Consider the following 24,122-nt stretch of genomic DNA (forward strand, 5'->3'; position numbering starts at 1 on the left):
GTACATAATAAATATGTAAAAAAGCAAAGCTTCTTTCCATAGATAATCACTGAACTTTAAATAATATTTATAATAATATTCCATTTTAATACTGATAGGGGTGTCTTAATGATTTGACAAAATAGAGACTGAAGAAATCTTTAGTAAAAAAATAAAATTTTTATCTGATGTATCTGATGTACACAAACAGTGAGCACTATTTTACATGAAATGATAAACTATTACAAAACTACAGTTGAAATTTATATTACTACTCAACAACTTTTACATCACTTCATGCACAGAAAGCACCAAATATCTTCTTTAGAAAGCAGCACTTTTGATATTAGGAATTCAAAATATAATCTGAATCCTTACTTACTTCCTTAAGTGAGTATCTTTTAGTGCCAAATGCTACCTAATTATCAGCTTTAAAAAATGTTTTACATCTTAAAATACAATATTCTGTTTATCCTAGATTGTCTGGGGAACATCTAGTACATTAAAAGGTTTTTGTAGAGCTTCTTAGTGATTTAACTGATATCATCATGCCTGCTAGCAATTTTGCAGCATTCTGAAAACACTTTCCATAAATCAAAGCCTTAGCAGCAGGAATAAGCAGATGGCAGGAGACCATATTAAAGAATGTATCAATTATTTTTATTAATGGGATGCTACTGGATCATGATGTATCATAATGGACTAAATGTTTAGCAGTTGTGAAGTGTTTTCTCTGTTAGATATCTCAGATGTTCTTACTGGATGTTACTATATTGCCTTTTGGTGGCATTTTTGAGGGTCTGGACAGTGAAGTTTCACAAGGGACATATAAAGAGATGTTTTCAGTCCTTTAATTATATTCATACAGTAAACATAAAATGCCAGCAAGTATAAAATGTAATCGTAAAAAGATTGCATATATAGTGCATAATAAAGTACATTCTCTCTGCATACAATGACTTAGAAAACAAGATACTATATGGTTAACAATGAAAAATAGCAATTATTATAAAAATATTCTACAGTCTCATAATAGCAATGTAAATGCCTTTACTTATCTAAGAGACTCAACATAATTTTAAATTACAATAATTTTACATCCTCCGTTCATATACACAGTTCTGTTAAATTCAGAAAGTATTATAATGTCGAAGTTCTTATTAGGATTAAGCAACTGAATTATATTTAGTTATTTTATTATATAAAGAAACTGTGTTCCTGTTTGTTAAAACTGTTTGCACTTACTGTAGCTTTTCACACTATCCATGCTATGCACAATTAAATAATTTAGTTTTCTTTTCTTAGTGTAGCATCTATATCCGTGCAATGAATTAAACAGGATGTAAATATTACGACTCCCTTTCCTTCTCTGTAATTATCAGTCTGCTGTTCTGTGGATTCTGTAGGAATATGTCCACCAACTTTGAACAGCTGCTACTGAAAACAAGCAATAACTCCTTATTTAATACATTTTGATAAAAATAGCCAGTTCTACTACCCCCGCCCTGCTTGCGGTCAAGATCTGTAAGACTTCAAATTCTTTTCTAGGCCCACAGCCACGGGCATATTATGCATCTCTTTCATGAGATTTCATTAAACAGATCTCTGCTGGAAATAACTAAAAAGTGTATTTTGCTTGCACAACAACTCAGTCCAATAAAACTTGCATGGACAACAAAGAAATTCTGCCTGACAGAAAAATGTTAGGATTTTTCCCTGTAGTTCTGAAATCCCTTTCCTCTGCAGAAGCTGGTAGAATTTGGCTTGGCTCTACCCTAGAAGTCCTCTCAGCTTCTCAGCACCTTTTCCAAGCCTGTGGTGAGAGAGGGAGTGTTTACTCCAGAAAGTCTGGGATGTGACTACCAGCACATGTATCTCCTAAATACGTTCAGTAGCACCTATTAATCCCAAGAATGTCCTAGTTTGCTTTTGCAGTCTGTACCACTATTTAATTTCAGGGGTGAACCTGTAATCCAGGCTATAATTATTAGCTGAAATACTAATTATGACTTCCTACTGGAAAAAATGCGATTTTGGTGAAATACCATTGCCATAATAAACACATAGAAGAATAGATGTATTTATGGTTTTGGGCAAGGGGGCTGGAGGTTTTGTGTGAAGAGCGACAACCTGAATAAGTTTAATAACAGATCCAATACAATGCCTTGCAAAAAGAGCATTGACTATCTTAATTTTCTCATGCAAGGAGATAGAAAAATTCTGGTGTTTTAGACTGAAGCAATTGTCAAAAGAATGAAAATCAACTTTACAAAATTTAATGGATGCATTATAATGTTTTTTTAGAACAGTACTTATAAAAGTGATGAAATTCAGGATGTTATTTAAAGTTGGTATAGTTCAGAAGTATGGTCTAACTCACATGTAAAAGTTCAATGGGAAAATCATGTAATACATTCATATTTAATTTCTTTTTCTCCATTATGAGCAATCCGCACTGGTGTATTTAAAACTAATGTAGTAGAAACTTCAGTACAAGGACAAATGGCATTTGATATCAACCAAATAACCCTTCCTTACATCAGCTGAAATGGACAATACTCATACTACACTAGACATAATATGGGCAATAAGGTTACTTTTAATTAATCATGTTTTTTATTCAGATGTAAATATTAGCAATTGTCTTTGACAAAACTATGACAAAATGGTTCCTCTTTTAATTAATCCAATTAAAATGGTGGTCAGTCCAGTTATCTAGTTACCTTTGATTAACACTTGATTGTCCTTCTGATATACTAAAAAAAAAATAAAAAAAGACAACCAAACAAAAACCAAAATTAAAACGCTAAACCGAACAAAACAAAAACAAATAAAAAGACCCAAAAAACACCAAAACAAAACAAAAGAAAATTAACAGAACCCTGTCTGTTGTCATTTTTTTGATTCATGAAGTGTGAGTACATTAAAGCCTCTTCTAATGGTCAGGTCTGTGCTTAGAGCTCACCTTACATCCAAGTAGTTTCCACAAACTCGTAGAAAACCTTGAGATTCCTAAAATTTTAAATATTCTTGTGAGATTGGACATGCCATAATCTTTCATAAGCATCTGGGTGTGATGTATTATCCAGCTGTTAATTTTCCGGTTATGAAACTACAGTGACACTGCAAGGGTTGGTCAGGCATGCGCTGTGGCCTGGCAGGTGCACAAACCTTACAGTGACTCTTGCGAGGGCCCAGGTGCCAATAACCAAAGAGGCAATAGTAAGAAACAATTGCTCTGGATTTGGATAGTATGTTTTAAAAACTTAAAATATTCATGCAAAAAATAATCCACTTTAATATCTTCTTACTATTTCCAAACCTGTGACACTTCTGTAGTGAGGCGGGCTCAGTGACAGCAAAATTAATACACAATTTTGAAACATATTTTGAATCGTTACAGAATTCCTGTGGTTGTTTCAGCTGGGGTAGAGCTAATTTTCTTCACAGCAGCTGGTATAGGGCTGTATTTTGGATTTGTGCCTGACAGAGATGTTTTTATTGTTGCTGATCAGAGCTTACACAGCCAAGGCATTTTCATACTGATGCACTGGCGAGGAAGTTGGGGGTGCATGGGAGGTTGGGAGGAGACACAGCCAGGAGAGGTGATCCTAACCAAGAGATATTCCACACCATATCAAATCATGGTCAATGTATAAACGGGGGGAAGGAACAGGAAGGAGTGGAGATTTTGGAGTTACAGCATTTGACTTCCCGAGTCACCATTACATGTCATGGGGCTCTGCCCTCCTGGAGATGGTTGAACAGCTGCCTGCCCATGGGAAGCAGTGAATTAATTCCCTGTTTCGCTTCACTTGTGTGCACAGCTTTTGTTTTCTCTATTAAACTGTCTTTATCTCAACCCAAGAGCCTTACAGGTTTTACCCTTCCAGTTCTCTCCCCAGTCACTCTGGATAGGCAGTGACCAAGTGGTTGTGTGAGGCTTGGTTACTGCCTGGGGTTAAACCATAATGATTCCCTAATGTGATCTTTTGGCTTTGATTGAGGAAGAGCTATGAAGAACCTGTTTCAGTTTATTTTCTCATATTTTAATATTACAATTGGAATGGTTGCACTTAATGTTCTTCAGGAATGTACATCACTCTCCAGAATTTTTCTATGCATAGAAGTGAGTTTTCTGAATGTCCCCTCCTAGCAAGCTGGTTATGAGAGGTAGTGCATCACATCAGTGTTTCTGAATATTCCCTTCAGTTTGACTAGTCTTCCTTTCCAGCTTTTCTGCAGGAAGTCCAAAGCCAAATATGAAATTAAATTCTTGATGTTTATAGTGTATGCAACAGAAATCTTGTCATTTCTCTCAGGGATCAAAAGCACATATCCCTTTGGAAAAACCTCACCGTGCTGTCAAAGGACACCAAAATTGTCACCCAACAGCCCAGTGTTCTATCTGAATTCCAATTCTTTCCACATAAAAAAGGACACAGTTTGAATATTCTTAGAATAAGTAGCTGACATAGCACTGTCACGAATAGTACTTGTTTTAAATTGTGCTAACAGTAACATGGAGTGTCTGTGCTGTCTTGTATATCCGCACAGTTTTTCTGCTGCAACGCTGTGTCTTTTTGTGTCTGAGTTCATTTGAATCACTGTCTTTATGTTAGTTTCCATTTTAATTCAGTATCATTAAAATATATACTTAAAAGAGTGTTCTTTTTCTACAAATGAAATGGGATTCCATGGAAAGTTTAATGGATTTTCTCCTTTTAAAGAGAAGCCCACATAGTTTAAATTCATGCTTACTTGTGTAAAAACATTTTCATCTGACTTTTTAGATGTTAAAACCTGTAACATCTCTACAGTTCCCAGCCTAAATAGTTCTCTGTTGCTTCACATTTTGTAGAATTTTTAGTTATAAAAAAATAAAGAAATCAGCAAATGACTAAAACTCGTGTTTGTAGCAGAGAAAAGTGTAAGTAGATTGAAAAGAGCTTGAATACAGTTTTGCATCATGGGTATTCCTTTTGTAGTAACCGTTTTCATAGTGCTGTAAAAAATCATGAAGTCATAGTAAAAATATTCCCAGTGAAGAAACATTTATGCAAATGTCAGCTGTGAACAGAGGGTGGATTTGGGGCAGAGGGATATGAGTTCTTGTCCATCTTATTTTCTTGTGAAGAAAGGGCTGATTGAAACCCTTGTCATGTAGTAATTGATTTTTACAGTGTCTCTCCTTATAGGTATTTAAAATAAGCATAAACTATGCTTACGTTCAACTCAGTCTTTTAACAAGTGGTTTAGAGAAGTATGAGACCCTTTCTGCTTTCATAAATCATCTCCATCATCTGTGCTAAAGCTGCTTCTTCTGCTGCTCTCTTTTGATGCAGCTGGAGACGTGGAGGACAAAAGTGGGTCTGTTCCAAATGGTGACACTGTGTCATCCAGTAAAATTTCTTCTAGTCGTTGTTCTTCTTTCAAAGCGGCACTGAAGGACAAATCCGTGAAGTGGGAAAGCGGATCAGAAAAGGCTGTAGATCCATCGCAGACATCAGAATTTTGTCCATGTACCAGAGGCATTTGTTGAGGGTAGTCTACAGAGTTCTCCTCTGGATAAGACTGTTGCTTGATGACCTGTGCAGCTAAATCGACAGCACTGAGTGAAGACATGACTGGAAGGCCATGTGCACGTGCCTGGATCTCCAGTTCCTAATGTTTCAAACAAAAATAATTAGACAACCATTTCAAAGGAGAAAACAGTCTCTTCAGAACAATTGCAGAAAGTATACGAATCATGCGCGGAAAATTTATCATACCTGTTGCCCAACTGTGAGATTAAAATTTAAAATATTAAAATTTTTAGCTAAGAAAATTTGCCACTCAGGTGTTTTTATATCCCCTTCTGTCATTACGCAACTATCCTACAGGAACAGAAAAGGTAGGACAGCCTCTCCAAAACCATTGCATACTGAATCCAATGAAAGTATCAGAAAAATGTGCAACTTGATAGTTCATTATAAAACTGCTATCCAGAAAAAAATAGGATTATTTACTTAACAATGACCATATTATAAAGATATAGGAGTAAATCAATATATGTAAGATGGTCAGTTTTATGTCTGTCTACCTATCTTCCCATCCCATTTCCATAGGTTTGTGTCTATATTAGAATCTTGCTTTTTAAGTCATGAAGGGCTATATTTTGCCTCTTTGTGTCAAAAGCAGATATAACACAAGACACTCTGACCAGAGAGTGTAATGCATTAAATAGTTTGAAAGAGAAAATTAAAATACTGAAGTGAACTTTATGTCCAGTGTTGATTTTTGGCTGCAAGAATATACTTATTTACTTTTTTTTTTTTGCCTTTCTCTGTTTCTGACACATGCATAATTAAACTGTTTGTACAAATACTTTATTAATTTTCTACTACTTACTTTATGTAAGGTATCATTATCAAAGAAATCTAGAAATCTAAAGAATACCCTCCCCAGTATACACAGAAATAAATAGGCAAAGTCAAATTATTTTAAATAAACATCATTTGAGAAAAAATTATATAGATTAACAAAATTTGGTGGGGGATAAGTGCTGAGAAAGCTTTGTAGTTCATGGCAACACTTATACAAACCTGAATTCGGAGCAGAAGTCTTCTGTTAGCATGCTCTAATTTCTTCTGCCTGTGTTCTAATTCTCTGGCTCTCTGTTGTTCTTTTTGTAGCCACTTGATGTACTCTACCGATGCTTTTAAAATAGTTCCTTTGTTCCAGCGCATATCACTGCAGAATGTAGAGATAACCTTTTCACAATTGTGCATGTCAGCAGAATTCATAAGAACTTACAAAATCTTTTACATTAATATGAAATAATGATTTACATGACTATTATTCACTCTTAGATATTATTGCTTCTGAATGGAAATTTTAATAGAATAGTTAAGAAGCCCTTATATAGTAAAATTAATCCCAGAATGAAAATAAGTGTCAAAAGAAAGTAATAAAGTGACTTTTTGTGGGAGAGCTAAATGCAATATCATGATTCTACCATTACAGTTTTTATATTTTTAGTGAAAATTGCTTTTATTATTAACTCTAAGATTAAAATCTATGTGCAGTATTTCTGCATTAATGAACTAGGAAATATACATTACTGAGGACTTAAGCCTAAATTTTTAAAGATCATTTTGAATATACTACTCCTTTTACCTGACTTACTAATGAGGTTGCTTTTATGCTTGTAGAGAAAAAAATGATCTGTGCTGAATGCCACTCCTCATTGATGACAGACCAGAAAAATCGCACTTTCCTAACCATAATGACTAGGGAATGACAAAAATCGTGTTCAAAAATCTTGAAACAATATAAAAACCAAGCGAAAATCTACAGCTACATGCAGACCCCAACTCAAAGTAAAAGCCTTGCAAAAAAATTAGATTAAACCTGCCCATCAATCAGGAAATCATGGTTTGACTTTCAGCTTACAAGCAGCCTTACTAGCAACAAAACACTTTTTCAAATGAAACAGTTCAAACACTATCATGTATCCGTTTATCAAATCTTTGTGCATTCCTTTAAGGTCTTGGAACAACAATGAATTTTGCTGAAAATGCTTAATTTCTAATACATTTCAGTAGTTTGTGATACAGGATGGGTTCACTGAATTAAATATACAGATATATATTGGAGCTTTATCCAAACTATCTACTTCATTGCAAGATTGTTTAGACTGAGCAGAACGTTGGCCAAGCTTCTGGTCCCAAACACAAGCGTGAGAAAGAAAAACTGTTAAAACAAGTAAGAATCTGATGTTGGGAGGGACAAGCATTTTTTCAATACCTATCCCAAAGACATATATTTAAATGTTGTCATTTATAGAGAAAAAAAAAATTGTATACCCAGCTATTATCACTTTCCCTTATTCATAGAATCATAGAATATGCTTTCCTGATGGAAAGCAGCCATCAGGATTAGTGAGTCCAACTCCTGGCCTTGCACAGGACGCCTCAAGAGTCACCCTGTGCCTGAGAGCATTGTCCAAATACTTCTTGAACTCTGCCAGGCATGGTGCTATGACCACTTTCCTGGAGAACCTATTACCAGTGCTCAGCTACCCACTGTGTGAAATAAGAACCTTTACCTGATATCCAACTAAACCCCCCCAACTCAGCCTCATGTAATTTCCTTGAGTCCCATCACTGGTCACGAGAGTGAAGAGATTGGTATTTGCCCTTCCATTGCCCCTCATGAGGATAAGAACCCTTAGAGATTTCTGCAGTTGTTTTTCCTCTGCATAGTGCAAAAACCAGGCAGGTACAGGATTTAGGGACCCAGATCACCCAGCTTTTCCTGATGCTTTACTAGGGATAGAACCTTATGGAGATGATAACTTTAAGATACTAAGAAGAATACGCAAAATTATTGTGATAAAGTATCGCAGTGTTTAACCATACCATAGAATTCAGTTAATTTGCTAGAGATTTGGGAGCAACATTTTCTTGATCCAAGAGTGCTCAAATTCATATGTCAGCTCTCTCTGGACAGCACACAAGCTGAGACTCCGATACACTGGGACCTGCCCTTCTCTCAGTGCTGCAGGCCAGAACTGCACAGCTTTTGGGATTAGAGGGTGAGGAGGTCAGAGAGAAAATAATTGTTGTCTAAAACCCTACTGTCTATAAAACCAAAACATAATTGGGTATGTATTCTGGTCTAGTCTTTGCCTAGTCAAAAAAGCTGGAGCAGAGGTGGGACTGGGAGCCAAGAGCAGAATACATCTCCCCCATGATGGATGAATTAATCTCTTGGCAGTTCTGCCTTCTTCGTGTCCTGTATCTCTTGAGCAGGTGGGAGGACAGAATTTCTTGCCAGCATCCCATGGTCTCCTTCCTAGGAGAAGATTTTCTCCTCTCAAATGGCTTGCATATGTTTAAACTGTAAAGGTTAAGGAAGCTTTTATTATTAATATTTTCTGGACAAATCTTTGACCGCCATCACCGTGTTAATCTCATTGTCTTCACACCTCTTTGGAAAGTTAGGTAAAATACTGAGAGGTCCCTGCTAAAAAATTGCAGTGGAGTTTGAAAGGCAGTAAAGTATCTGTGTGTTCTATGCCAGACAACTCATGAATAAAGCTAAATAAAAGAAAAAAAAATTAGCAGGACAAGAAGTTTTCGAACAGGGATTCTCCACTCCCATCTCAGATATGAGCTATATATACTATATGGAGAAACACAATCTGCCTTAAAAGGGAGTAAGTCTTTAATATGTACTAAAAACAAAACTAAGACAGGTTTGAACTGATGGTCTGAACCTAAACATACAGTATTATGAAATTAGAAACAAATCCATAGCTGGGCAAAAATGGAAATAATTGAAGAAATGTAATAGCAGCAGAAAAATTTGAATATATCACATATTTAGAAAATATTTCATAGTGTTTTCACTAAAAAAAATCTCATGTCAGTTATAAAATTTTATGAATTCAAAATCAGAAAAAATATTTTTAGTTGATTTTTCTGATTGACATATGAATAAGTCACATATATATATAAATACATAACTGTATTTGGAATATTTTTTATTAATTTCATTCCTGTTGCACTTAATTGCTACACTTAATATCATCTTGTGATATGGATTACTTTTAGTTCATGTTTTCTTGATAGCTATAGTTTTGGTTTCTACAGTAATGATTTTTTTTCATGGTTTTGAATAAATCTTCACTGAAAGATTAATTTCTGGATTCAAACTGCCAGAGAGATGGATCTGGTCAGCTTTTGTATGAGATACATATGGATAGATATCTCTTGTGGTAATATTTACAAATCTGAGAGGCAAAACCACAATGGAGAGCTGGGAAAAAAATGCAGTGGTTACTATTATTATTATTATTATTGAAGAGACTGTTCTTTAACCTGTCTACACGTGTGTGTGTCTGTGCCTGTGTGCATATCCCACATATGGCTTCTACATCACTTCTCCAATGTACATATACTGGTTGGTGTCATATTAAATGAAGAATATTGAAGTTGAACCATCCAGGGTCTGAAAGCAGCACAGCAAAGGAACAGCTGGTGACCTTAGAAGTCAACATGTATTTTGCTTCTTGTCTCTCTTTACCAGGATCTAACAAAAATACTGAAGGTGTCTGTGCTGATTCTGCATCACAGGCCCTCTTCATTCATTCAGCCCAGAGCAGCACACAGCAGTCACAGAACAGTGCTGCCGAGCAGCAGAGGCTCTATGTACATGTGCAGGGCTGGAACAGCAACAATGCAGCTGGTGAGGATGAAGGCAAATTTGGGCTGCTAAAGGTGAGATTCCTGCATGCCAATAGTCTGAAGCGCATCTAGCTCTACATATCAGGCAGGCAAGCATTTGAAAATGGATTAACTCAAAGCATAAAAAGTGCATAAGAAGAATTCAGAAATTCTCAGATAAGTTATTTGATTTCTGGTTTTTCTCTGGAAACAATGAATTCTAAATTGGTGTAAATAAAACTACCTGAAAAGTTCTAAAAATATCACTAGGAGATTGTAGTTTTTGCTTTTTAGGGATTTGTAGATTGTACTTAGTGATAAAAACTGAAAGGAAAAGCCCTATAAACACATTTGTAGAACCTTTAAAAATTGAGGAATCACTAGCTGTTACTCATTTAATTGGAAGTTTCTGTAGAAAAACAGACTAGGATTCTTAACTGTTTGATGCTAAAAACTTAGATATAGACCTACTTATCTTCAGATATAGCAGGAATTCTTTTCTTCATTTTCATCTTTCAGTTCTATTCATTTGCTTTGCATTTTTTTTTTAATTTGTCTTTTGTTTTTCTTAGTCTTGATTTTTATTAAATGTATGCTTGGCACCATCCTGTAAACACTGAAATACATGGGAAATTTTAATCCAAGTCAACTAATTTGAGAGCAGTAAGATGTTTTGCCAGTCTGGTCATCAGAAATGGCCTTTGCAAAGCAGAATTGCTTCTTTGTTCACGTGTGAACATGTAGCAGAGTAATTTGAAGTTTCTAGCAATCTAAAGATGTGTTAGTGAGTTTAATTAACAGAGGTTTACCAAAAATAACAAGAGTTATATGGAAAATTTTTTAAAAATTTGAAAACCACATTATATTTTATTAGTCTCTGAATCCTGTCTACTCCTAACTTTAACATCTGAATCTCTCTACAAAACTCAAATACCCAGAATAAAACATGCAACTCTCACCAAGCAGAATTTCCCATTTTGAAGAAATGAAACATAGAAAAGAGACTGATCTTTAGCCCATTTCCATTGATTTAACTTTGCTGAAGTCAAAGGAGCTTCACTATTTTGCAGAAGTTGAATTCCTGCAGGAAGGATGGGAGCATCTGGTCATCTAAGATTAGAACTAATTAATAAAAGCGGTGTTTGAGAGAGTGTGATAGTTACAGAGTTCGCCAGACACAGGCCAGTTACTAATAACAAATACCTCTGCAAAGTTGAAACTGTGTTTGCAGAACATTTCTTCCCCTGTTTCTGAGAAATTAGCTTTGACTAAAGAAATTTGCTGAAAGAAGTACTTGGAAGGACTTTGTACTTGTTTTGAGGACTTGCACAATTGCGAAGTGTATCATTCTGAAAGAGGCAGCAAGTTTCCACTTCATAACAACATGAGTGTATAGAAGCCTTTCCTTTGCAAGAAGTTTGTCTGTGCTGGCTGCTAGAGGGTCTGTCCACAGATATCCCAGAGGTCAGGCTCAGGTAGATGCAGAGAGCAGGATGTGAGAGCAACCCACTGCCCAAAATCCTCAACAGTTCTCTTACAACTCCAGTTCTGTAAAACCACTAGAGCTCTTGAAGGAATGGGCTTTTTCTTGTTCAGCTTTCTGGCAATTTAAGTCCAACTACCATCAAACTGTTCTTGTGTAGGCATTACTAGACTGTATCACAATAAGAAGTCCTGTTAAGCACCTAAAAGGTGGATACTGAAAGGTTGAACACAAATGGAAAGGGGGGTATAATTAAAGGAGCAGGTTATGGGTTTTTCAGCAAAATATGACTATTTCTGGAATTTTTAAAATTCTATTTTTAAATTATTCTTTAAAACTGATTTGCATTTCTGAATCACCTAGCACTTGGATATCTAAGCATTGAAAATTAAACAAAAGAGTCACAGGTCTTTGTAACTTATCTTCATTTTCTAATGCTGATGAAGAGAACTTAAAACACCCATTCATTTATGTAATGTAATCCACACTTTTCATCATTAAATTAGAAAAAAAAATAGTGAAAAGAATAGGGATTTAATCCAATCAAAAGAAAGTCCCTGCAGAAGCTCTGCAGGAGCCAAACAAGTTCACTACATAACCAACAAAACAAAAGTGAAATAAAAACCCCCACACAGCACTTCTAAGAAATATAAATCACAAAAGGTTTCCAAATGGCATAAAAAAGTCTTTTTCTGTTTCTGATTCTGAATGTAATCTTCTTGAAGCAAGCCATCTGGGACAGGCATGCTAGCCACAATGGCTTAGTTATAGTAGTATTTGCTCTTCAATGCAGAGGTTGATTTTTTTCACTGTCATTAGTCTAAGCATCAGTAAGCTTTCTCCTTTTACAGCTAAGTTTGCACTATAAGAAGAATCTTCTAAAATCAATATGAAGCAAAAATGCTATGTGTGATAAAATTTTATAGATGAAGTATTGTAAGCCATGATAAATCTTTTTCAAAGAAGAGGGGGCAGACTGAGGGCACAGTAAGTTGTTATGAAGTAAAAAGCAAGAACTGAAAGAGAGAATAAGGATGCTGAGTTATGATTTGGCAAAACAAGACCATACCAAAATGTAACAATAATTTTGATCTGCTCAGCCAAAAAAACATCATGTTCAAATTAATGTATTTCCACCTAAAAACATTTATTTTAAGAAGTGGTTACACTTTGAATTAATTTATCCTTGCAGTAAGCTATAGCAAAATTATGTTGCAACCTGATTCTTCCAAAACCCTGCACATTTTGATGCCTTTTTTTTCTTAGTAAGAACTTAAAAGCTTTTCAGTAGACCTGATTTCCAAAGGAGTACTGACTATCAGCCTTTTGAAACCAGCAGTCTTCAGAATGTGAGATACTTAAGTTCACCTTGTGCTTTTGTAAACATAAACCACTCTGGGTCTGCTCACACTGCTGAACTCAGTCATGGGTTTGCAAACTAATACAAGATAAGGCAATGATTTCAGAATCTATACTTGAAACTCTTTCATCAGGCAACAACACAAAAAGCTGAGAGTGAAGTCCATCATCCACTTACTGGAGCAAAACTGCAGGTCCAGGTAAATAATTTTAAGAAAAGCTTAAATGATTATTCTAGGTATTAACATTTTGATTAAGCTTGCAAAGTCAACCTGAATCCAGACCAAAACATGTAAGTGAAACACATTTCTAGGCAATCAAAAAGTGCAACTGGAATTTGTACCCCATGCCCATCTCTAACTGCAGTATAGCCAGTTTCTATTTTTGCTTTATAGCTGCAAACCAACAGTGCCATCCACTGTTTTTCTGAGAAATCTTTCAATTACTTACCCAAACGGTATTGAATACTGAAAGATGCACAGCAAAATTAAAACACTTCTATCAGTTTCTGCCTACAATGGATCACATGGCCCAAACTTTATTTAGGTACTTTTAGCCCTTTTTTAAAAAAATTCAGCTTTAATACCTTATTCCATATTAATAATAAAAAAACATGCTCATTTATCCAATCTTTGGTGGATGCTACAGTAGATGAGTTTGTAAATTCTCTATAATGGATGCAGTATGTTAACTTTCTCTCTGGTGGCTTCACTTTGAGTAAAGCCAGCCTTCTAATTGTGTCTCACACAGCTTTGTATTGTTGCAGAAATCCTTAATGTAATCAGAAGTTTCTTAGTGCTAGGGTTAAAAAACCTGAAATGTCAATAGATTTTGTCATTTGAAGTATCATGCACATCTGTATTGACATGCAAATGATAAAGACAAAATCTGTATAATCAATTTTATGCAAGTCACAGTCATGCCAGTGCATTGCCTTAAGTCTTCCCTAAGCAACAAGAGAAATCTAAGGCTAAAGTTCTGCATTGAAAATCACTCTGAATTGTTATTGTTAATCCTGCAATGGGCTTTTCTACAAGGCAGCTTTTTTCCTGTTGATGACAAATATAAGCTTTAAGGGAATGCACATATAGTTCAAGCAATATGCATTTTGTGTTTCTGTAAGTATATGCATTAGCATAAAATGATATTATTATAGCAATTATAGCAATTATAACTTTTATCCTTGCATTTTAGGACTGGTATTTTCACTGCACTGAGTTGAGGACTTTTGAAAAATGTTCAGTCTACAGACTCTTAAATTGATTTTTTTTTCTCTTAGTCAAAGGGCAGACAGTGACAACGTAAATTTTGTGTTATCCCACTAGAGGGCCATGGCAAGAGCTGAAAGCATCACTACTTCCTTCTCCAGAGACACCACACAATTTTGTTTGGGGATGGAGAGACAGCCTTTCTGTTGTTTGGCTTTTCTTTTATTGTTCTTGTTTGTTTGTTTGCTTGCTTGTTTTCCCTTGAAGTGGCAGTCTCTCTTAAACACCCTGAAACTGCTTTCATATTATTATGCTTTCACATAGGTTTTTCCAACAGGCACAAAACATCTGTCAAAGGTTTGTTACTTCAACAGCCTGATCTGAGCCAGTGACCTGGCATGGAAGATGTTGTATCCTATTACTCAATCCTATAGCTGGTATACACAACTGTCTCTTTTTTGCTGTATAAATACTATAAACATTATTATAGGAAAGACAACTGAACTCACGGATCATTAGACTTGGGGATGAGTGTGCCAAGCTCCTTGATTCGGTAATTAATATTATACCTTCTTCTTCTCTCAACTGTTAAAAAGAAACAGTTACTATCTTTATGGTGAAATATTTTTGGAGAAATTCAACATAAAACATTTTAATTTGTTAAAAACATGTTAGTCAATATACAGAAAAAATCTTCCTCAAATAGCAGTCCTAACATGAGCTCCTACCTGTCTCTGACTTACTCTCAAGACAAACTCTATCATAAGTACTGTCTGTATCTTACCTTAACTGTAGGTTTTTCCCTCATTTACAGTTAGATTTCTAGAGAATGAAATGGTCACATATTGTCTAAATGTGACCTAACATTTTTTTCCTTGATGTTTATATGTTCTTTCTCCATCATGCTCCCACAGAACAAAGATTTCAGCTTAGTGGAGTCTTGCTGGTGACTTCAGCAGGGATACAAGACAATTCATCCAGAAACTGATATTTTTGCAGAACCTCTGTTACAGATTACAAGATAACAGCTTCACTATCCCTTATTTACAATTACCAGCATTAAAACCCGCAGAGAGTACATAACTACAACCATATCCCCTCACTGAAGCAGAGTAAGATTATGTCTCAAACACACTTACTTTGTTTCCTTTGGTGATGGACAGCACAAAAATATTTTTTAAACATAGAGAAAATTTAAAAACCTCACCATGGTTTAAGCAATGAAATATATTTTCTGGATTTAAATTTATGCTTCTCCTAAGACAAGCTATGTAGGGTATCTTAGTTCACTTTGTAATAGAGTTAGAATGAAAAAAGAGACAATAAATTTCTTAAAATTGGTACCCTCTCTGTGTGCTTTCAATTCACTTTAGCAGCATTGTACTGGTATACCGGCTGGTGTACGTGATCCTTCAGAAACCTTAAATTTTTCTAGTGAATAGGTCCACACAACATCTCATTGCTTTGGGGAAGTACTTGTATGTAATTTTGACATAGAAAGTGTATTCAGTGAGAATGTTGTTCATTAGGGCACTGCTGGGTGTCAGAGACCAACAGTCTCTACTGGTATTCTACTGGTGTAAGCCCACAATTTTGTCCACTGCCTCAACTTTAACTTAATCCAGTTCTCACTGAATACGCAGGATTCAGCTTTTCTCCATTACTAGCATCACCCTGAGCTTCTTTTCTTGTTCTTTGCATCTTGGAAGACCTTACCTTCGGCTCAATATGCTAATGCCACTGTACTCTGTCAGACCAGCCCTGGCCAGCCTAGAACATGGGCAGAATGGATACATGCTCTGTGTTTGCAGATGTGCACTTAAAGTCTAATGGCCTAATTTTGTGAAGGTACAAATAATTCTGTATAAATACAGAAAGGACTTTTAGAGCTAAGTTACAAGTGTTCAGCCAAGGGCATCCTAGTGGGTTTTCCAAGGCTGACTTCAATCTTCTCATAGTCACATGAGCGTGTCACTTTAAGTCTCAGCCCCACCACCTGGATCACTTTTAGTCCCCTTCTTCCTGTATATAGAATGGTTTGGATCCTGTCTGTGTGAGGCTCCTAGGTTTGTGCAGCAGTCAGTTATTTCCTCCCTTGCAGATTCAAGCTCTGGGAACAGCCTGTCTTATTATTTACTCTGATGAAGTGCTCTACCTTGGTAGGATGCATTCTCTTGTCCTGCTTTCTCTAGAAGCAGGAATTTCATTTAACAAATTAAAGTATCTCAGGATTATAACCCTCCTGAGTATACTGCTTAGTGAATCCCTGCATCACATTGGAATGAATGCACTGGATTTTGTAGGAGAGCCCCATGTACAAAAACACATAGCAACTGAAAAATTTAATAGATATATTTCAGTTGAGCTGGCAAAGTAGTGACATAGTAAAAAAAATTATAGAATGTGCTTTAACAATACTGTCCTATGGCATAATAGCTGTTGTTTAGTTAATATTCACACTGTGGTAAACTCTGTAAGGTATTAATCAAAAAGTAGTCAACTAAGCATTAGTTATAAAACAAGGCAAAGAAAAAAATATCCTTAAAAGTGAAGACTTACTAAATTCTTTTTTCTTTATATTTTTGCATTTTTTCCTGAAAAGAAACTTCCAGTGGTTGTATCAATGAGTTGGGGGGGAGATTTTTAACCTTGGAAGCATGTTGCAATAGAACTCTCCTGATGCATGTCTGTAACCTTTCCAGAGACATCCTGAGTTATCAGTAATATTTCAAGCATCAAATTGTACATAAACCAAATTAAAAAATTATTTTTCAAACTGCATGGACAGGATTATGAGATAACATACTTTGTTTGGAAGCAAAAAAACCCAAAGCAAAAAACATTAAGCAATTTTTAAGCTTTGTCTGTTGCATGAAGGGGCTCCACTTCTTAAATCTAACTGCCTTCTCATGGTTCCATTCAATATACAGTCTTTCAAAAGGAACCTTTTTTGTTTTCCAGTGTCTTTATTACTTCTTGTTATTAGAACATGCAAGAACATTTCTGCAAAATGTAGACCTTAATTCAACCTGAAAATTGAAAGTTTGTATAATTCCAATCAACTTTCAAAAACTGTTTTTTCAGACCCTCACTAAGAAGCCAGATCCTCATAAAAGAGTAAATCACACTGATAAAGCCTTTATATGCAACACATGATTATGTCCAAGCCTTTAGATAGCAGAGCCATGTCCAGAGATCCTTTGAGCTCTGTAGTAAACACCTGGAGCCAAGCCAAAATAGATGCTGCCTGTCTGCAGTGGTACCTTCATGGCCTTCAGTTTAGTTGCCAGTGGAGGGGAAAGGTCTCAGACATTTTTTCTGTGATCAGCAAGGACTATGATAAGCCAAAGCAAACAATGGAGACTATTGGCATCTCTAATGTGTCTGTGATGAGCCTCTCTTTCCCATTGTAGCTCCAGATAACCCACCCCCTTTATTAGTGCAGAAAAACTCTCCATTTCTGCTCTAACAAGACAGACAGCAGCTGCACTGGCATTGCAGAAATTATGTGCTAGCAACATGTCTAAAAATCTTCATGGTCTGTCTGTAATCCACAAAAAAAATTACAGACAGATATAAGGATACGGTCTGGAAATTCTAAGTAGCAGAAAATTGTCCACAGTGATTGCTAGCACATTGTGCCAGTGGATGTATAATCTCAAGTATGTAATTTCATGCAAGTAAAGCCATAAATCCCTCTTTGATTACTGGAATAGCCAGAGAAACAAGACAGAAGTAAGAAAATAAAGATGTAAATAGTGGCTATATTACTAATTACCAATTTAGGTTAAATTCATAAAATCATAGAATATCTCAGGTTGGAAGTGATTCATAAGGATCATTGAATGCAACTCCCATACTATTTCTGTTGGAGGAATGGGAAAGGAGAACTTGAAAATTTTAACTGCTTAGTCAACACTTTGCAAAAAAAATCCTGAAGACTTTGTTTCAAATTATGCTTTAGAGGGGAAAATTGTGTAATTTTATAGGCAATCTTCTTCCAGTAAACTGATGTTGTTTTCTATTCTATATAAACTGTTTTTTATTTTTGTAATTCTACTATTTAGACACTGAACTGTGAAGTTCACTGTGTTCTAAGACTGTTCCTCTAGAACCAACATGCCTATCTGTACATTGCTGCACTGTTGTCCATAGAGGAAACAGAAGTGTGTCTCAGATGGGTGGGGCTATGGGTCTTGTGTGGCACAGTCAGAGCACTGGTGAGTCTCACACAGTCCTGCACTGATCTCCTTTGGTAAAGTACAATTTCAACAACTTTAAGAGCTTAGCAACCACTTAGAATTTGTCTGATATTTTATGTAAATTTTTTTCCTTACTCTCACCCATAAAGAGATACAGCTTCTTGCTTTGGTGCTTCAGTAAGTAAGGTGCAAAGACTGGATTTTCGCTGTGTTTTTCTCATAATCTGCCTCCTTTTTTGCACTCTATTTCTTAGAGAAAACATCAATTAAAGTGTGCTACTGTGAAAAAATAATTGCAGGAGATTATATGGTAATAAATTAATTGCAATATGCAAAGTATTTTGAAAGACAAAAGTTCAGAGACAGAAATTAATTTCAAGAAAGAAAGCTTTATAGTTGGCTGTGTTTGCAGTCTGAGTTCAATTTGATTAGTCCGCTGAGATGCTGGTCTAGAAGAAAAACATAGACGTGGTAGCTAATGTATAATGGTTTTGCATTCTCCAAACATTCCATTTAATGAGATGGAAGATGAACATATACTTACTGAGATTGTGGTTATCCTTTTTTTGTCTCTCCTTTGCCATTGCTCTTGTATCTGCTTCTGACAGAAAGTAACATTTATTAAAATAGTCCTTAAGATGCAGTTCCAGTACTTCATTCATTTTTTGAAAATGGCTTCTTGTCTCAAAGACCAGACTTCTAGTCCTTTTACTGCATTTCTATTTTTATTATTAAAACAGATCATAGGCAAATCTTTATGCTACCAGTATTAAATTTCGAACAAGTACTAAATTTTCTGGCAGGTAGCTTAACATTTTTTATGGCACTTTTTTAAAATTTAAAAATGTAGAAATGCCATGGAGGGGTATTTTTCTCCAATTTCCTGTGTTTGGTATCAGGATAAAACTTACAGTACACTAAGGTGAATATGGATTTTCAATATCCCATAATGCAAGAGTTAATCAGATTTGTAAGATATTGAATAAACTCACTGTTTCCTCTGAGTGACATTAATAAACTGTACATGATTTTTAGCATTCTTTGGATTAATTGAATGTAACTTTTAAAGTTCTTAATCCACTAATATAGCTTTACCTTGAATAGCCTTATTGTAAAGTTTTCAAAGAACTATTTGTTGTAACCTGGAACAAATTTAATGGATGATAATTTATTTATATTTTTGGTCAGGAGCCAACATGTGGAAGAATACACTGTTTTCTAAAATATTAAGGTTTTTTAGAAGCATCATGATCATAAAAACAAGGGACAAACATGGTTTCTGAATTGCTAAAGAAAAGAACTGAAAGAAAACATTTCTCCTTGGTCTTTGCTCTTTTCCTTAAATGAAAACACAAACTGAAAATTTTCAGGAATTTAATTATGGGTATCTTTTTCATGGGTAAGATCTATTCAACTTTTGAGACACACACCATCATTTATGCAGTTATATACTAAAATCTCAGAGTTCTTTTACCTGTGAGTTCCCTTTTTACTGGTAGATTAGCTGGGCAAGAAGCATTTGTGAGACCCATATTAGCTGGTGCCATTCCCTGGTCACTGTTATATATATCCAAAATGCTGCTAGATAGCTTGAGGGGTAGGAAAGGAAAGAAGAAGGGAAAAAAATTAAAATAAGTAAAAGACTTAAAAGATTTTTTTTTTTTTAAATGCATGCAAGGAGCAAATATCTTTGGATATGAGTCTGGTTTTCTTCAGAAGGAATATATTTAGATATATATAAAGGGAAGGTTTCCTGTTACACAATATTAAGTAAAATTGAAAGGAAAGGGTCACTGTCTGCCATTTTTCTTCAAGTGGCATTTGTGTGGACTTCAGATCTACAGTGATGGCAAGATATGAGCCACAGTGTCTGTTTTTCAGTTGCTTCTACATTACATTTTCTAAATCCAGGATTGCCATGATTGCACTTCAAATATGCATTAGGTTGAAAGTCAATTTTACCATGCTGATTTTAACCATACTTCCCAGTATGATTTTTTAACTGCAACTCTAAACTCTAAACTTAATACGGGGCCTGGTCTGGCAATATAGATATTCAAGGACCTAGTTCTATGTAATAGTTAAAATTAGAGTGTACAGAACATCAGACAATATGCTTTGAGGAAAGGAACTCTACTGTTGTCAGGATAGACCAGATAACCTAATGGTTTTAACATGCATAATGCATAATCATGTACAACAGTATCCTTATTCCCTTAAAAAAAATGATATTATTTAAATAAGCCCATAGAATGCACTCTAAGAAAAGTAAGGTTAAAGTACATGGATTCCCTTTACTTGAATAACTTTATATATATGAAATAACTGTTAAATATCTAAAAGTTTACTGAAAAAAGAGTTCAGGTTTGCTCAGTTTCTATGACCCTATGACCAACATTTCACCATTGATCCTTTGCAGTAAAAGAAAAACTTTTTTGTTTGTTTTATCATGCATATAAAATTTGTGCTGTGATTTTTGGGGTTTTTTATGGCCAACACTCAAGGACTCAGAAACTGAGTTTGGGTCCCCATGGCCACGATAATAGAAAATAAATACAAAAGTAAACAAAACAAAACAAAACAAAAAAAAAAAACAAAACAAAAAAACAACAAAAAAACAAAAACAAAAAACACCAAAAACCCCAAAAGGATTAAAAAGTGAGTGAAAAAATGTGGACACAACCACTAACTTGAGATAGAAAAGCATGAAAAGAAAAATAGGAGTTATTTAAGAAAATTGTTTTTCATAGACAAGAAAATGTGCTGTTATGTGCTGTTACAGATTTGCCCATCACCTATGGATCCTGAAAAAACCTGGAATTTTCCAGGCAGGTCAAGACAGCAACCACAGCTCTGCTTTTTTCAGATTCATGTAATTTCTCTTTTTGTAGGGACTGTGAGCTTCACAACAAGTTACTTTGAATGGAGATAATTTTCCCAATTACTTGCTCAGTGTGAAGTTGTTCCATGGCAGTGCTTCCCATATTTTATGTTAAAACTGAAATTTTAAATTATTTTTATTTTTAAATAATTATTTTATTAAATTAACTAACAACTTTACTAGATCATCTCAGAATCTAGGTTGAGTTAAATTCTCCTAGTTCTATTACATATAGCGAAATGAAACAATTACAATTCTTATTGAACACACATAAATAATGTGCTCATTTTTCAACTAGAGCTTTATTACTTGGGAAACCTGAAAATTCTTGAATACCATTACAAATCACAAAACCAAGTCAGTTTTGAAAATCTGCTTATACGTTTGATCTCTCAATGAAAATACTTTTTAAAAGAATGTTTGGAATTCAGATGAGTATTACTCAGAACAAGCTATGTTTAATATGCAGGATTTGAATGCTAAGAACATTCTCACATTAAGTACCTTTGTTTCATTCAAGGGGTGAACTGACAAGTATTACAGAATTCAATGCAGCATTTTCTTTGTTCCAGTGGTAGGATAACTACATTAAAAGAGTGAGCTCATATTAGCTCTAGTCATATTTAATGACTTCCTACAATCATGTAAATGAATGTGGTTTATTGAAATTATGTGAAAACAGATTGACATTAAAAAATTGAGTCAATGTGACTCCTACCTCCTACATATCCAGGTTCCAGTGGACTTTGGCAAGACTGTTATATGATTTAGACTACTGATTTTGTGAAATTCTAAGAAATAGTAACCACTGAAAATAATATAATCTAATAAATAATCTAACAAATGAGAAATACATATCTGTCATTCTTTACGTATTTCACCCAGCTGTGTACATAAGTTCAATAATTTCCATTAAACTGGTGGCAGTCTTCAGTTTAGTAGATTATCAATGCCATTAATTAAAAAAAACAGGCTCGTACACCACAATTTGACAAAACAAGAGATACTTAATTGATTGCTTCTAATATTCAAACATAAATTTGCATTTATCCTTGAAAGATGGTTAAATTTCTATAGTCTATTTACAAAGGTGTGAATTTAAAGGACAATGTCCAAATCCAAGAGGAAACTTCATGAATGGCCAATTCAGTTGGTAAAACACTAACACACCTCAAAGTCCAAAATTGTGTGACAGTTCAAAAGAGCATGAGTATATTCAACCTAAAACCACAGGTAGACATTTCAGCTGAATTCAATCACACAGTTGGTGAAGGCAATTCCATATAACTGCTGAACAATCCCCTCCCTTGCCCAGCTGCTTCTCAAACTCAACCTGCTATCAACCAGGACCCCCAGGTCCCTTTCTGTGGCGCTTCTTTCCAGCATCTCATTCCTCACTCTGAACATACACGCAGGGTTGCCCCATCCCAGGTGCAGAATCCAAGACTTGTCTTTGATAAACTTCATTCAGTGACTGTCAAGCCCTCTAATTTGCCTAATTTTCTTTGCAAAGCATCTCTGCCAAATGTCCCATATCATCTTTATTTCATGCAGATGCTCTCCAGCATTCTTTCTCTTGTCATTTCACAATTTTTATCAGCCATTAGGAAAAGAGAATCACCACTCAGCAGGGAGATGATGAAAATGAAGCCCAAACCCAAACACTTCAACTACTGATGACTAGAGTCCTATCACCTCACTAATTAGAAGGATTCACATAAGCTTTACTCCAGAAGGGATGGGCAGAGAAGAAGAGACAGTGGGGTAGCTGTGTATTTTAGGGAGTGTTTTGATTAATGATGCGGATGATAAAGTTGAATGTTTATGGGTAAGAATCAGGGGGAAGGCCAGCAAGGCAGTTTTCTTCATTGGACTTTGTTACAGACCACCCAACCAGGATGAAGAGGCAGTTGAAATATTCTATAAGCAGCTGAGAGAAGTCCTGCATTTGTTGGTCCTTGTTCCCGAGGGGGACTTCACCTTACCGGATGTTGCCTGGAAATACAAGAGCTTGGAGAAAACTGTGCAGAAGATCCCTGGAGTGTGTAACAGGTAACTTCCTGACAGCTGGTGAGCAACCAACTAGGGAAGGTTATCAGTGTGTCTGCTGTTTGTGAACAGACAAGCCCTTGTACAGATGTGAGAGTTGGAGGCCACCTTGGGCAAAAGTGATCGTGAAACAATAAAGTTTTTGAGTCTTGGGAAAATGAGGACAGGGGTCAGCAAGGTTTGGATTTTCAAAGGGCAGACTTTGACTTTGGACTATTTAGGAGACTCTTGGGTTGAGAGACTCTCTTGGGAGGCAGCCCTGAAGGAGAAAGGAGTCCAGGAAGGCTGGACCATGAAGGAAATGCTAAAGGTGCTGGAGCAAGACATCTTCATGTGTGAAAAAATGAGCCAATGGGGCCTGGTTGAACAGACGGCTTTGGCTGGAACTGAGGGAAAAAAGGATAGTGGGACAAGAGGCTCAAGACGACAGCAGTGATGTTGTGAGGTTATGCAGGGAAAAAATTAGAAGGCCCAAAACCTAATTAGAACTTAATCTGGCCACTCCTGTAAAAGACAATGAAAAATGTTTCTATAAACAAATCAGCCACAAAAAGAGGGGTAAGGAGAATCTCCCTGTTTCCATTGGATGTGTGAGAAAACACGGTGACAAAGGGTGAGGAAAAGGCTTCAGCCTTACTTAATGCTTAATGCCTTCTTTGCCTCAGTCTTCAAGAGTAGTACTACTTGTTCCTTGGGTACCCAGCCACCTGACCCAGGAGACAGAGCAGAATGAAAACCCACAATCCCAGG

The 24,122-nt window shown here is 35.6% G+C and overlaps 1 protein-coding gene across 1 annotated transcript in view; it reads right to left on the reverse strand.

Moving 5' to 3' along the window:
• Positions 1-2,850: 2,850 nt before the first annotated feature.
• TFEC (transcription factor EC) overlaps positions 2,851-24,122 on the reverse strand; it is a 63,384-nt gene continuing 42,112 nt past the window's right edge. Inside the window, exons 4-8 of the mRNA XM_033058193.1 lie at positions 19,917-20,031; positions 18,987-19,040; positions 14,750-14,825; positions 6,564-6,711; positions 2,851-5,643 (exon numbers count right to left, since the gene is read on the reverse strand). Coding sequence (XP_032914084.1) covers positions 5,263-5,643; positions 6,564-6,711; positions 14,750-14,825; positions 18,987-19,040; positions 19,917-20,031 — 774 coding nt within the window. The 3' untranslated portion in view covers positions 2,851-5,262. The remainder of the gene's footprint in view (positions 5,644-6,563; positions 6,712-14,749; positions 14,826-18,986; positions 19,041-19,916; positions 20,032-24,122) is intronic.

Source organism: Catharus ustulatus, chromosome 4 (assembly GCF_009819885.2).
Source record: "Catharus ustulatus isolate bCatUst1 chromosome 4, bCatUst1.pri.v2, whole genome shotgun sequence".
Classification (NCBI taxonomy): Eukaryota; Metazoa; Chordata; class Aves; order Passeriformes; family Turdidae; genus Catharus; species Catharus ustulatus.